The 15,772-nt window shown below is 45.2% G+C and overlaps 1 protein-coding gene across 5 annotated transcripts in view; it reads left to right on the top strand.

The window, feature by feature from the left end:
* Positions 1-15,772, top strand: part of LOC138349737 (leupaxin-like) — a 247,915-nt gene that overhangs the window by 134,767 nt on the left and 97,376 nt on the right. Inside the window, exon 2 of one of the 5 annotated variants that reach the window (XM_069318336.1) lies at positions 13,070-13,585. The exons of the other annotated variants lie outside the window; for them this stretch is intronic. Within the exon in view, the coding sequence (XP_069174437.1) occupies positions 13,070-13,585 (516 nt within the window). The remainder of the gene's footprint in view (positions 1-13,069; positions 13,586-15,772) is intronic. 5 annotated transcript variants of the gene reach the window in all.

The raw sequence follows: 15,772 nt of genomic DNA, 5'->3' as shown, positions 1-15,772 counted from the left end.
CAAGCAAATTTTGGATAAATTGTTAGGATGTCGTCCAGAACACCTGAGTCAATGAAATAGTTACACAGTTGGTGGTACAAGAGGCCAGGAGCTCTAAAGTCCTCTACGGTTTCACATTCATCAATATAGTGTTCTAGTGAATGCATTAAAGGTTTATCACAGAGTTTACAATCTGAGTATTCTGGTTGTGGCTCAGCCTCACTAACCTGCCAGATATGTGTATAGCCAAGGCGAATTCGCACAATGACTACATCACATTGCCTGGTCCGGTTACTGTGCTGACCATACAAATACCTATTATTACAAAACTTGTCATAACTTTTAATACTGCAGCTTTCAGGTCTCTGGGCATTTCTTAGTTCTTCTAAATCTAAATTAATTTCTTTAATTTGTATGTTTCTAATAACTGCATTAGATAGTCCAAAGTCATAATCAATGTTTTCTTTCCTGCAAGCCTCATTGGCCAATCGATCTACAAAGTCATGTTTTCCAACTCCAACATGGGATGGGATCCACACAAGTTTTATAAAAGAGTTATTATCATTGGTAAAAATTACATTTTATTTAATATTGCAAGCTACTTCCGACATACATTGTGATGGGTTATTTAAGGACTACAGAGCACTTTTAGAGTCACAGAAAATAACTCCATTGTTATTACCACCATTGAGCTTAAGGTATTCAGTGGCTAGATAAATGCCCAATAGCTCGGTCTGTGTCGTGCTTGCCCAGTTGTTCAATCTCTGTGTACTAGTCATGATCATTCCATTCCCTTTATATACTGCACATGCACAACCTGTTCTACCAGTGCCTAACTGCACAGAGCCATTAGTAAAGGCACAGGATTCAGTCGGTTTGAGAATTTGAAGAGGCTCTGGGATGGGACGGTGGAGGAGGAATGGTGGTCCAACCACTTATGGACGGTCGGGGATTGAACGCCGACCTGCATGAAGTGACACTGGAAGTGTGAATTGACAATAACGTTAGGTCTATATACAAAACAGGCTAACACTTGTACGGGAGTTAGACAACTGTTGTGTGGTTAAAGTCCAAGTGCGTTTGAGACAATTAGATATATCTCGAGAGGATAGAGCTACTTAGGCTAGTTCTACCCTCCTAATGTTGTGGGGGTTGAATTGTGGGGTTGTCAAGCAGCTCTTAGCTCTAGCAAGTACCAACTAAGCCACCACGACAGAGGTGAACCTCTCATGAAAGCTGCAGGGGTTGAAAGTGAACAAGTGTTCTGACTCTTGGCAAAGGAAGAGGTTCTGGGGACTTCCTACCGGAGTCCAAGGGTCACGACTCCAAGCGTTACCTGTTCTTTAGTTTGACCACCTGTTGATGAAAGGCACTACGGGCTCACCATAGCCCGTGCTACTTGGAACTTTTTGTTCCAGGTAGCGAATCTTTAACAACACCTATTGATATTTTGTTTAATCTGTTGTCTCTTTCCGTTCCATGCTGCCATAGAGATTGAGAACGATGGTTTAGGTAAGTCATTGATACAAGTTTTATATTCTACTGTGATTAGACCATTAAAGTTATCCATGTCGGTAATGGAGTCATTGTACAATTTCTATTGACTGAATGGCTAATTTCACCACGAATAAGGGGAAATTGAAGCAAATTTGTTCTATTTTATGCCTCTAAAATGGAAATTAATGGGGGAGTGGGAGTCAATTTGAAACTATTAGGAATATAGTAAAAAAGTACATTATATTCAATGTCATTGGACAGTATATACTCGTGTAGTGAAAGTTGGAGTAAATTTCCTTCAGTTATACATATAAAGATCTAGATACTAACTACAATTGGCCAATTGGAGACCATAACAAGTCATAAACAATAGTATCATTCGATGATTTGAAAGCTAATCCTTGACCACCTCCTATAATTCACGTGAAAGGGAGACTAGTAATCCAAGTGTTGGTGTTGCATTATATTCATCAGTGTTGTATATTATGTTTTACGATAAATAATGAAATATCAACGTAACGCTTAATTCATTAATTAATAATATGACTAAAAATGATAGGCTTTGATTTTAAGCAAAATTCAACAGCCTTTAACAGGAAATTTTAATTTCATAAAATAGCAGACATTGAGTAAATTGAATGATGGAATAAAAATGCTATGCATCTTGTTGAAAATGTCTAGATCAATGGCCAGCCTCTTCTCATGTCTTGATAAGCGTCTTATTTGCAGTGCTTTTATCTATCCATTAACGTATGAAAGTAGACGTTCTTTAGCGAGAGGAAAAGTGCCTTTAACTAGTCAAAAAAACTTCCACTGCAGCACCTCACTTTAGACGCTGATTTGATAGCGTACAAACCCTCGCTGCATTAAGCATGAGGACTGGTCGTTAAGGCTGTGTATGCTATAACAGGACGGTGAGAGTTTCACCCGTAAATGGGGGGCCAGTAACCCATGTTCTTCCTTCCTTCCTGGCTGTGTTTACCTGGCCTCAGGCTCGGCTCAACTGGAGACCTTGGACCTGGGTACGTCTTGTAGAGGGGTACTATGCTTCACAGGTAATGCCCACCATGTACACCATTGTGTACTATTGTGTACACTTCGTGGCTTGCTCAGGTGTGCACATTTATTGTACTGCGTCTCTACACCTCAATTTTTTGTTTTGTTTGCGATGGGCGTTTTGTAATGAGAATCATGTTTCCCGTTTTCAATGGAGTAGCTTTTAGCGCACAATTTTGTCTAGCATGCTAAATATGACATTTTGTAATCGTTTTAAAATTGCATGTAGCAGAATGTCTTGCAATAAAATTATGATTTTGTGGAAATTGTACTGATTTGATTGTCATTATGAGAGCTTGCTTAAGCAACCACAAAAACTTTTAAACTACACACAGATGTAGAGCTTAAATGCTTTACATTCACGGAATGAAGCTTCAGTAAGCACTGTATCCCCCAGTCTGTAAGCTAAAGGGTACAGGAGAATTATGGGTTTAGAGAAAATATACTTAAACAAATGTGCATCTCTGAAAACACCTGTAAACCAGTGTATAATCCATGCTAAGATATGTAAATATCTTTGTAAAGAATAGTGCCATCTTTCTTCATCTTAAAAACATAATTTATGTATTTCTTTGTATATTAAACAAATTACGCCGTAAATTAAAATAGGGTCAGCAGTTGGATATGCAATAGCTTGTCTTTATCTCTTTATCTTTATCTAACACCTATCTTTACCGAGATTGGGGTCGATCAAAGTAACTCTGGATATCTGAGAATACCAACCACACAGCCTGTTCTCCTGAAGCTTAACCCAACGTCAAGAAAACGGTGAATTTAAAATTGGTCTCTCCAAACCAACCAGAGGACCCAAAAAGAAAACGGGACAGTACGACACTTTCGCCAGCCTCTTCCATGTTCTTGTACGGCAATTTTTGGCCTTGTGTAACGCGTACGATCGAAAAGCGATGTTCTTTGTAGGAGGACGGTGTTGTGGCGGGAACATCAAGGAGACGAGCTGCCGTCTGCCTGATGTCTGGGAATGTTGGCGCGCGCGCCAAGGTATGGCGGGCCCGCCTTCCCCGTTCATGGCGCTCTTAGGGGCCAGATTCACGAAGCAGTTACGCAAACACTTACGAACCTGTCCATCTTTTCTCAATCTTTGTCGGCTTTGTTTACAATTATTAAACAATTAATGAGCTCCGAAGCACCAGGAGGCTGTTTATAACAATAGTTGATTGGCAAATTTTCATGCTTGTAAATTGTTTAATAATGTAACCAAAGCCGTCAAAGATTGAGGAAAGATGTACACGTTCGTAAGTGTTTGCGTAACTGCTTCGTGAATCGAGCCCCTTTACTTTAAAATCAAAGTTGTCGTTATATCCGAATCTATGAACATATTGAAATCAAATTATTTTGCTATTTTGTACCTGGCAGGGTGCTGGTAATGCTGTATTACCCCTCTGTAATATGAGGTCTGACGGCTGAGGGGATAGCGCTTGGGATTCATAGTCCCAAGGTTCCGGGTTCGATCCCCGGTGGAGGCGGAAACAAATGGGCAGAGTTTCTTTCACCTTGCTGCCCCTGTTTACCTATCTTGAGGTTATCTTGAGATTACTTCGGGGCTTAGCGTCCCCGCGGCCCGGTCCTCGACCAGGCCTCCATTTTGTTACACATCCCCCAGGAAGCAGCCCGTAGCAGCTAACTCCCAGGTACCTATTTACTGCTAGGTAACAGGGGCATCAGGGTGAAAGAAACATTTTACCCGTTTGTTTCCGCCTCCACCTGGGATCGAACCCGGAACCTCAGGACTACGAATCCGAAGCGCTGTCCACTCAGCTGTCAGTCGCCTTCTCCTAGCAATAAATAGGTACCTGGGAGTTAGACAGCTGCTACGGGCTGCTTCCTGGGGGGTGGGTGTAACAAAAAGGAGGCCTGGTTGAGGACCGGGCCGCGGGGACGCTAAGCCCCGAAATTATCTCAAGATAACCATCAACAAGATCGGTCCATCTTAATTACTAGCACTCTGTAATAATAGTGGTTATATAAGACTCGTATAACATATCTACACACTATCTTACGAAACATTTACATCTTCAGTCATGACTTCTTACCTTACATTTATCAAACAGCTTCAGCGCTGAAGTCTCAAGCTGCTTGATAAATGAAGTATGAAGTCTCAAGTCTGAAGTTGCCAAGAAGTTGTTTGCAACAATAAGCTTGAGTTGACAAGTTTCTAAGCATGCAAATTGTTTCATAGATGCTGACTAAGCTACTATGAGGAAAAGATGTACAGGTTTCGTAACGGGACGGGTAAAAACCTGATGAACCCTGGTCCGGCTTAGTCGAGGCAGGAGCCCATTGAAGTGAAGGCGCCTTAAGATCTGGAACAACCCCTCTACGGGCAAAAAAAAAGTACTATAACCAGTTTGAAAGAGAAACTGAAGTGTAGAAGTGGTGTCTACCACTCTTATCTACCCACAATGGTACTGTGCTTCTACCACTACATATATCTACTATAGAGTATCCACCCCTATATAGCTTTCATCATAAATGTCTAAGTCACATTAGCGTTACTTCTCCCATCTATTAAGTCCTCGTAAACACACTAAGAATAGTTGTAGTAATTAATATTAATCACCAGAAATATAATCTATTTTTTCAAGCACTAATATGAGATTCATTATATAATTCTCATATTACATAAAAGAATCACTTTTTAGTATTACTTTTTAGTCATTAATACTTGACCTTCACATAGTTGAAAGATGTTTTAAATCTTTCATATACAGACTGTATTATATATTAATATATAATATATATATAATATATATTATAAGATATATATAGATATAAGAGTACCACCTCTGGCTGGAAGGGGGACCCATAGCCTCGGAGGAAACCACACACAACGCATTGGAGGGAATGTAGGTCCCCTCCAATACAGTTTCTGTGTGCTTTATAGATAGATTTATTTTATAGATTTATTTATATTTTTATAGATTTTATAGATTTATTTATATATTTATTTATTATAGATTTATTTATATATTTATTTATTATAGATTTATTTATATATTTATTTATTATAGATTTATTTATATATTTATTTATTATAGATTTATTTATATATTTTTTATAGATTTATAGATATATATAGATATAATATATTATATATTGTGCCCTGTATTATATATACAAGGCACACTGCTTCGTGTAAGTACAGATGCTGGTTAAATGGGACATTCTCTAAAAACACGTATAAACGGGTGAACTCAATAGTATCCGAGAGCCACTCTATCGGCATGTATAACCCAAGTTATAACGTGATAATCTGGTATATTAGTTTACCGTCTCGTTTAACAGGGATATTCATATGAATGAATATAACCGCGTAGGTTGGGTCCTGATCCCAAGATGTCTGTGACGCTTGCGTCATAGTTCCTGGTATATCGCTGTTCATGATATATCTCAGTATATCCTGGTATATCACTCGCATCTTAAGACGTCACTGTTCTCAAATTCTTCAAATATTTTTTCAGGGCAAGTTGATGAATATATATACAAATGTCACATTATTTATGTTGTCTTGGGTTATATTTGGGGTCTATGTAGTATGGTAGGGTTCGTTCTCGACGCACAGTCGAGAATTCAGAGGTGGAATCCCTCGTGGCAGCGTTGTATGGTTAGTGATCGTGCGGTGTGGCAGCGTTGTATGGTTAGTGATCGTGCGGCGTGGCAGCGTTGTATGGTTAGTGATCATGTGGCGTGGCAGCGTTGTATGATAGTGATCGTGCGGCGTGGCAGAGTTGTATGGTTAGTGATCGTGCGGCGTGGCAGCGTTGTATGATAGTGATCGTGCGGCGTGGCAGCGTTGTATGGTTAGTGATCGTGCGGCGTGGCAGCGTTGTATGATAGTGATCGTGCGGCGTGGCAGAGTTGTACGGTTAGTGATCGTGCGGCGTGGCAGCGTTGTATGATAGTGATCGTGCGGCGTGGCAGCGAGGTGGAGGGAGGGGCAGCGCGCCAGTGATGCGGCTGCTATCTTGGGAGGGTGGCGTCAGGGCTCTCGCCGACATTAATACCCATCCCGTACACCCTGACACTAAATTTAAGGGAAGGGGGTAAATTTCCATTGCACTTACACTAAATTTATAAAACCTTCCACGACACTATGTTACCCAATTCTTCCTTTTGAGAATTTTTATAAGAGTTTAATATTATAATCTCGGCCGTTCCTAGTGAAGGAAGTTTAAAGTTTTTATATAAAAGACTTTAGACACCCCGGGGTAGATGAGTTTGATTTGTTTTTGTGTAATTTATTTTAAGGCAAGAATATTTGATTCCGGATATATATATCTGAAGTATTTCATTGAAATTTGCTTTGATGGTTATTGTAAATGTGTAGATGTATCGAGGGCGGTGAGCATTGGTGAGTTTCCTTACTCAGTTGTGATGTGAAAGTTCGTGGGGCTGTTTTGTTGAGTAGTTGTTGCTGCCTCGGAGTGACTCACTCTTGTAGAAGGTGGGGAGGGGAGGGGGGTCATGGGGGGGATGGGGCATAGCCTGGTGCTGGTGCAACATTGCCTCTCCCACCCCCCCTCCCCCCCTCTTTATCTTCCTTACTACCCACAACCTCCATACCTCCTCCCCCCCCCCCCCCCCCACCCTTCCTCTGTACCACCCACTCTCAATTATTCCTTTCACTTTCTTATTCACCATCACGGCAAAAAACACAATCTCGTCTCTTCCTTCCTCCCCCCTCCCCCTTCTCGCTACAACCATGTCGGCGATCATCATTTTTGCCCCTCTATCTCTGGTATGTAGAGACACACACACACACACACTGTGTGTGTGTGTGTGTACACACATAGAAACTGTGTGTGGAGGCTGACTCCATACACAGTTTCAAGTGTAGATATGATAGAGCCCAATAGGCTCAGAAACCTGTACATCAGTTGATTGACAGTTGAGAAGCGGGACCAAAGAGCCGTAGCACAACACACTCACCCGAGGCCCAGGGCCAGACTCTCACAGCCACATCCAGAAAGCAACACAAAGATCATAATTTCCATAGTGTCGTACAGTGTCGACCTTGATGAAGCGAGACGTCTTGGGCGGAGTACCACACGAGTACTGACACACTCTGGGACCGTTGACAGTACCGGAGTACACGTTGACAGCTGGGCTAACATGTTGACAGTACCGGGAGTAGAACCATTTGTATGGGCCACTCGAGTACGTACAGCTGGTCCTTGAGAGGTTGACAGCTCTCTAGAGTAGGAGGGGCTCCGCCTCGAGTATAGCCGGTCGCCTTAAAGACATAACAGGTTGGCACTTGAGAAAGGTGCCTGGCTCTCCTGAAGGTGATAACAGCTTCGAGGCAACACCTTGCAACCTCTTTTACGAGTCTAGAAGTTGTTTTGTGATTGATGTTGACCTTACTGGCCATAGTTCCCCGTCACACGGGGTCTCCACCCTGTGGCATAATTCCCTTCACACGGGGTCTTCACCCTGTGGCACAGAGGCGGGGAAGCACTAACGCTGTCTCGTACAGTATTTTATTTTTATGGGACCACGTGGAGGCCTGAGAGGATGCTCTGGCTTGAGATAGTTATCTGCATCTTGGTAAGTGATGCTGCGTCTTCAGACGGTGCTTGTGAGGGGAGAAACAAACGAGGATGCTTGTTTGGTCCTGGGGAGATTGATCGGAGAGAATGATACAGTTAAGAATGGTACTTGCTAGAGTTTAGGTCTGGCAGGTTGTCGGATGAGTGACCAGTAGAAGGGTGATAGATGAGCAGGATAAGGATTGATGCATTGAGGAGTATATAAGGGTTGTGTACTGCAGGTCAGAGTTGCAGGGGTGTTGATAAAGTTATGAATAGGTTGGTTGTCACTACACCACGACCACCCACCCAACACACGGACGAATTCGTACATGTACGAATTCGTGACTATTGACGACCGTCAGAATAGGTACTGTCTAAACGGGGGATTTAATTTAAATTTAAGGAGGATGGGTTGGCTGTCAGCAAACATTGACGCGTGGGGGTGTGTGTGTGTGTGTGTGTGTGGGGTCGCCTATTTGTAGTCACTTGTATGTGCTTGCGGAGGTTGAGCTCTGGCTCTTTGGTCCCGCCTCGTGTGTGTGTGTGTGTGTGTGTGTGTGTGTGTGTGTGTGTGTGTGTGTGTGTGTGTGTGTGTGTGTGTGTGTGTGTGTGTGTGTTGGGGCTAGTGGGGGGAGGGAAGAGGGAGGGGGTTGTGGGGTGGTACGGAGGGGGTTAGTTGGTGGCTGAGCCGCCAAAATCTGACGCTTGGACCTATAAATATTCAGCCGCTCATCTTCATCATTGAGAAGACGCCCAACGTCCCCTCTCCCTCTCCCTTTCCCCTCCCTCTCTCCCCCTCCCTCTCTCCCCCTCCCTCTCTCCCCCTCCCTCTCTCCCCCTCCTCTCTCCCCCTCCTCTCTCTCCCCCCCCCCTCTCTCTCCCCCCCCCTCTCTCTCCCCCCCCCTCTCTCTCCCCCCCCTCTCTCTCCCCCCCCTCTCTCTCTCCCCCCTCTCCCTCCCCCCTCTCCCTCCCCCCTCTCCCTCCCCCCTCTCCCACTCCCTCATAACTTCTACTCTGTTTTTCCCATTTCTAAACTTTTTCTCTTGACCTGCACCTCTCCATCATCTTGACTCCAAAAGAAAAACAAAGTTTCCGTTGGTTCCGGGATCAACGTCCTCCGCGGCCCAGTCTCTGTGCAGGCCTCCTGCTGGATGGTGGTCTGATCTACCAGGCTGTTGAACCCAGCTGCTAGCAATCCGACGTGTGAATCACAGTTTGAGTACCCACTGGAGGGGCTTTATAAAGTTCTCTTTTGAACAATATGTTGTTCTTTGATGTTGAACATGCCTCGATGTTGAACATACCTCGATGTTGAACAATCTTGGTCTCTTGATGTTGATAGTTCTATCTCAGCTTTCAGTGTTGTAACTCTGCTTTTCATCGGGGCTATTTTGCACTTCCTGCCGTATCTCTTGGTCTCATGGGGTAATTATGTTGTATCCTTGTTTCATGGCTTCATAATTTTTGTCCTCGTTGACTGTTCCCTCCGATGGTTCGTGACCCCCATCAACGCCTTCTCATGGTTCGTGGAAAGGATTCTATAGGGGAGTGTTGTACATTCTGCTATGGCGGTATGTCCACTCACAAGATGAGTGGCGCTGCCCAATAAACTCGCCCCTCGGCGCAAAATTTAAAAAATTTAGGATTCAGGTTTATTGGGCGCCCCGTAGTCATCCCGTGAGCGATAGAAAGCAGCAAAAAATGGCTTACATATGGCACAAGAGATCATGGTCAGCTCCCAGCAGGTATTCTTACATAATTCTCCCCTAATTGCACACCTTAAAGTTGTAGCAACTGGTAACAACGGTCTTGAACAGCCTCATATTTGAGTTTACAATGTATTAGTATACACTGAGGGCAAGCCTTTAGAGGGCCTAGGTTGCTCACTCCTTAATATTTCCTTTTATAAAATGGTGGCAGGAGTCTACGACCAGGAGTGGCTAAGCATTTACTTCATCTCCTTACGAAGCCTCAACATGATTACTCAACCATGTCGACTCGGTTTACATTTCTTAATCAGTTTGGGATTGGAAAACTACCACACAATGCAAGGTTATTATTATTATATTCAACTTGGCATCATTTTGGAGCTAATCAATTACTTAATAAATGTAAGCAAGTTCGCCTTGATTGGGTAAAGATGAATAGGTTTCGTGAGTAGATTAGTAAATACTTAATGAATCCTGTCTTAGGTTACCCAGAGGACTCGTTCCTCACCTGACTTGATCTTAGAGCATTGGAACAGGTGGCTAGTCTCTCATATGTTGATGATCTGTGTGTGTGTGTGGGGGGGGGGTGGACGATGCCACTGGATGTAGCCCTTACAACAGGGGGGCCACTGGATGTAGGTAGCCCTTACAACAGGGGGGCCACTCGATGTAGGTAGCCCTTACAACAGGGGGGCCACTGGATGTAGGTAGCCCTTACAACGGGGGGCCACTGGATGTAGCCCTTACAACAGGGGGCCACTGGATGCAGCTCTGAACAAGACGTGCTTCAATTGGTGCTTGTATAGCATCCAACTCTCCTTCAGGTCTTGGAAATCATCTTGAACTTCTCCGAAACCTGGCGACATCTCTTTTGCTTCCTCCATCTTGTCAGGGTTGAAAACATAGTTCACCTGGCTGCTTCAGTTAATCTTGTTGGTCGATGTTTCCTCGCACTCTTACCTGTCACAGCCGGTGTCTGACCTCCTGTTGTGACAAAGGGAATATATATAAGGTTTTAAGTGTATCTGCATCAACTTGAAACGTTTAGAGATAAATTGGATAAGTTTAGATTTGGGACAAACCTGTTTATAAGTATTGGTTTGGAAAGATATGGTGTAGCTTAGTCGATTAAGGCAGCGTCTGGGATTTTCTCGGACGTAGGTTCGAACCCTCATCACGGCCCTTGTGGATTTGTTCAAAAGAGAGGTATAGTTTTGTAGACCAAATTAACGGGTAGTAGACGTTTGAATGCTGAATTGTTTCAAGCGTAGGTGACACAAATGAGTGAGTTTTGGGTGGATGTAAACAACAGCTGTTTTCTTGTTAGGTCAAAAGGCCTTCTGGATATTTTTGTTTTTGTTTCATGTTTAGGCCTTGTTCGACCCCATGATGTGTGGAAGGGGGGGGGGGGAGGACAGTCCTAGTCTTGTCCACCCTGTGGGTTTAGGGTCTTGCAGGACCCGGTCTTACCAATCTCCTAGTACATGAGGACTTGGGGGGGGTGGGGGGGAAAGTCCGTCCAGGAGGTCGAGACTTGAATGACCACCTTAAAATTTTAAGTTAGAACATAAGAACAAAGAACACTGCAGAAGGCCTATTGGCCCATACGAGGCAGCTCCTATCTATAACCATCCAATCCTACTCATATACATGTTCAACCCACGCTTGAAACAATCGAGGGACTCCACCACTTTACGCCGGTAATTGGTTCCACAAAACAACCCTTTTCCTTAGTCTTTCATGGAGTCGATGGTATGGGATCTGGAGTCATTAGAGGACAATGATCCATAGTGGACGATCCAGGCCAAAGACCAGGTGAGATTTGTTGGGTCATCACTACAAGACTTGGTACAAGGGGCATTGGAGCTGATTCGGAGGTACAAGGGGCACTGGAGCTGATTCGGAGGTACAAGGGGCACTTGAGCTGGTTCGGAGGTACAAGGGGCACTGGAGCTGATCCGGAGGCGCGGTAAGGGCCAGGACGGAGGTGAATGACACTGGAAGATCTTGGACTAAGGGCCCTGGTGGTGGTGGTGGCTATGGGCGTGTTGGGGCAGGGCGTGGCTGGGAGGCAGTAGTCGCCGTAGTAGCAGTGATGCTGGTGGCCAGATATAGCCCGTCTCCGGCACTAGCCCCGGACCGGGTTTTTGCCGCGCCGGTGCCAAAGGGAAGAGACCCATGTCTCCTTCCGTCCCACCTTCCCTCTTCTTACCTGAGGAAAAGTAGATTGAAATTGAAATAAGTTTGAGGTAAAATACACACAAAGGGATGAGGTAGCTCAAGCTATTCTCACCCCGTTCAGTACATCGTGTTAATACATACATAGACACACATCACAAACAATAAACATATTACCAAACATTCTGAGAGATAAATATCTACATTTCCTGAAAAGTAGATAGGATGGAGCTGTGAGAGGGGAGGGGGCGGGGTGCTAGGGATGTGATGGTAGAGGGGATGAGAAGGTGTCTGAGAAGGTAGAGACAAAGGGGAGACGGCGTGAAAGTTAGGAAAGGTATTTCTGTACTGGTGGGGGTCGTCCCTAGACGTTTGATCGCTGGGAGTGTGTCGCCGTGTACCCCTACCTACTCCTCACCAAGGAGGCCTAATACTTTCCTTAAAGTCTAGAATGTGAAATTGAAAAGATGGTTTTATGACAAGTTTTAACGTAAGGGGCGGGGACGTAAGTGGGAGCTGGAAGTACAGTTTACGTCTTAAAGAAGAAATGTAAAGAAATACTCGTACCCTGTAAGGGTGTTCAACAAGTGGAATTCAGTGGAAGTTGTGACAGCCACCTCCATCGACAACGTTAAGGCCAGACTTGATAAAGAATTCGAACATCAGAATAATTAAGTTGAAACGCAGCAGGTACGAGAAGGCTGGTAGACGGGGCATCAAGAGCTAGAGCTCACTTCCCCTGTAGTCACTGATAGGTACCTACCTTGTTACCTTAAGTTCTAAGAGCCAAGTTCAAAGTGCCAAGGTCACCACCATTGTGATGGTGGGCTGAAAGTTCTTACCTTTTTATATTTCCTAGATATTTTCTCAATTATCTAAAAGATGCAGCGTGAAGCTGAAAGATATTCCATGACACAGCTTGGCATGTCTTCGGCTTCAGCGTGGCTTCAGCCTCTACCCCATCACATGACATTTTCTCCTAATTATTGTGACGTGCATCACTGTACTTTAGCAAGTGAATAATTTGTTTTCCTTAGTGTGTGAGGGCGTGAGGTGGAGGGTTGAGGCCCCGGCAGTACAGTACTTGTCCCCGTGTTGCAGGTTGTTGCAAGCGACAGGACTCCTCGGCCTCCACGACGTCTGGAGGTCCTACTCGCTCGGACGCTGCTCCTCGGTCTCCTACCCTAGCTCCTGTCTCTGCTCCTCAGCCTCCTACCCTAGCTCCTGTCTCTGCTTCTGCTCCCATTTCTCCCGCGCCTGCTGGCGTAGTCACTCCACCCAAGTTGGTGGTTGCTGCTCGCCCCTCTGTGGCCTCCTTCCCATCTCCTTCAGTGTCCTTCGGGTCTGCTGAGCCGCCTCTGACTCCTGCTGCGCCTTGTTCCGCTATCAAAACATCAGCCACCGTCGCAGCAGGACCGTCAGCAGCTGGTGGAACCACCGCCAGGGGCGCCGGTAGTCATGCCACACGTTCCTCTGCAGGTGTGGGGCCTGCTACCCCTGCAGGCAGGTCCCCGGAGGCTCGGGGGCCCAGTCCTCCTGCCGTGGCCACCATGGGAGTCAGTCGCCACACCGTCACCACCACCACCACAGCCGTCCCCACCACACCCATCCGACGCTGTAGGTAGCGTGTGTGTGCCCCTTCCCCCCTCCTTACCTTCCTCTCTTGCACTCCAACCACGGCCCGTGTGTACAACTCCCTCTAGTTGCAATAGCCTCAGTGGTTATTCTAACAGCTGCCTGTTATCTGGAGATCACGTGACAAATAGCTACTCTGCCAGTCATCTCTGGAACTGTAGTCGTTGCAGAATGGGCTTAAGGTCACGTGATTGCCACCTTGTCGTCATGTCTGTGTGTCTAAGGGCCTTGTTGTCTCTGCTAATTAACACAGTGACCTGATTGCTTAACTGTGTGGATGGTTTGGCATCTTCGAGACTTGGCGGACTAAGATTTATATTAGTCGTGCTGTCCTTTTGACTGCTTCTTAACCGGTCAGTTGGCGAAGACGTTGGTGTTCCTTGTGTGATGGTGCAGTAGCAGGTGTAGTGTTGTGTGAGCCTAACATAGATTTCTCCCTTCTCTCTCTCTTCCTCCACCTCCCCCCCCCCTTTATCTCCTCACATCTGTCTAAGGAGACATTCCTGTTCTCTCTCTAGTTATTGGCCCCATTTCCCCTCACCTTAAGAGGCTACTCCACTCTCATAGACTTCTTGAGTGCTAAATAATTTAAGAATAATTGCATATAGACAAAACTGTCTAGCCAAGGGTGACATATTAAAGATCCTCACTAAGACTTTATAATATATTCCTCTTCGTTATTGTAACAGAAATTGTCATTGTTTTTTTGGATTATTTTTGACCTATTTTATATCCCAAGCAATTGAGTGGGTTCTACCTTGCCATGTTGCAAATTTAATGTGTGGTTTTTAGTTTGACATTTGAATGTGTTGATTCGGTGTGATTACTTCGTTATTTCGGCCCCTTGGGAGTGAAGGCTCTCCAGATGTACCCTGGGAGGACATAATGTTGTGTGAAGAAATACAGCAAAGAACACAGTGTGGACTGGCGCGTGCTTCTGATGACACAGGTGAGGTCAAGGGTCATCACAGGTCAAGGGTCAACACAGGTCAAGGGTCAACACAGCGGGCGACGGAGTTACTGAATGACAACAGAGTTCAAAGGTTACCTTGGTAACGCTAACCGATTGCCAGATTATTATTATTTAATTTTGTATCTGAGTCATGAATACGTTTGATTGTGTTGTGGAGCTCTTCATTCCTTTTCAGTGTGAAATTGAACAAAGGACTTGATGCGCAGTGGTAACTCCTCTCACAAGCCATTTGGTGTGGGTTCGTATCCTGGGCAGGGAAGGTCATCTGGGCACTGATATTAACCAGTGTGCCCTCGTTCACCCAGCAGTAATTGGGTACCTGGTTGTTAAAGGACTGGAACGCAACGTCTCTAACCCTGTCCATGGAAGCCATTAGCAATTGTCGATGCTGGTTAGCATTGTATATATGGATAGTCACGTCTCTCGTAGCAATAAGCAGTAGAGAACAAGCTGCTAGTTTGCAGTTTGAAAAGGAAGTTATCTGTTAATGGAAAACCAAAGTGCTCTCAGACTGTTGGGAAGATAGGCTGTTCTGGGGACCATTTGTGGTGTTGAGCACTAAGATGTCTTGAGTAACCTAGACATTATCTTAGTGTGGAGGTGACGGGGACCTGCAGGAGGCAAGTGGTGGTGACTGTTCTGCAACACTGATGGCCCGCGAAGGGGGCAAAGGGAGACGGCACTTGTGCAAGATGAGGCTTCTTGCACGTGCACGAAGGTCAACACCTTGCATGCACAGGCACATGAGCACTCTCGCTCTCTCTCGCTCTCTTGGTCTTGCTCTTCCTCGCTCTCCCTCGCTCCCTCGCGGGCTGGTAGAGTACGGGAGGTAACTGGAGACCAAGATGAACCATAGGGCTGTAAGGCAGCACTCGAGTGCAAGTGCTGCTCAAGTGGCGGGAGCCGGGAGAAGCGGCGGTCCACACACACCCCCTATGTCATGCCAAGATCATTTACAAGACGGTCGAGAGCCATTGTTTAATGAGCGACTCGGAGGGGGACGACTCAGGAGCTAACACTGGCAATCACATGTACCTTAGTACTATTACGCGAGTACTGTTAATGGACTACCATATTTGCGACGCGTTACGTGTTGAAGGAACACGTCCGGTGGCGTATACACCAGAGAGCCTGATTCCCGAAGCATTTACGCAAGTACTTACGAACGTGTACGTCTTTCCTCAATCTTTGACGGC

The sequence above is a fragment of the Procambarus clarkii genome, chromosome 90, assembly GCF_040958095.1.
Source record: "Procambarus clarkii isolate CNS0578487 chromosome 90, FALCON_Pclarkii_2.0, whole genome shotgun sequence".
Classification (NCBI taxonomy): Eukaryota; Metazoa; Arthropoda; class Malacostraca; order Decapoda; family Cambaridae; genus Procambarus; species Procambarus clarkii.
This window is presented reverse-complemented; position numbering and strand designations above follow the sequence as displayed.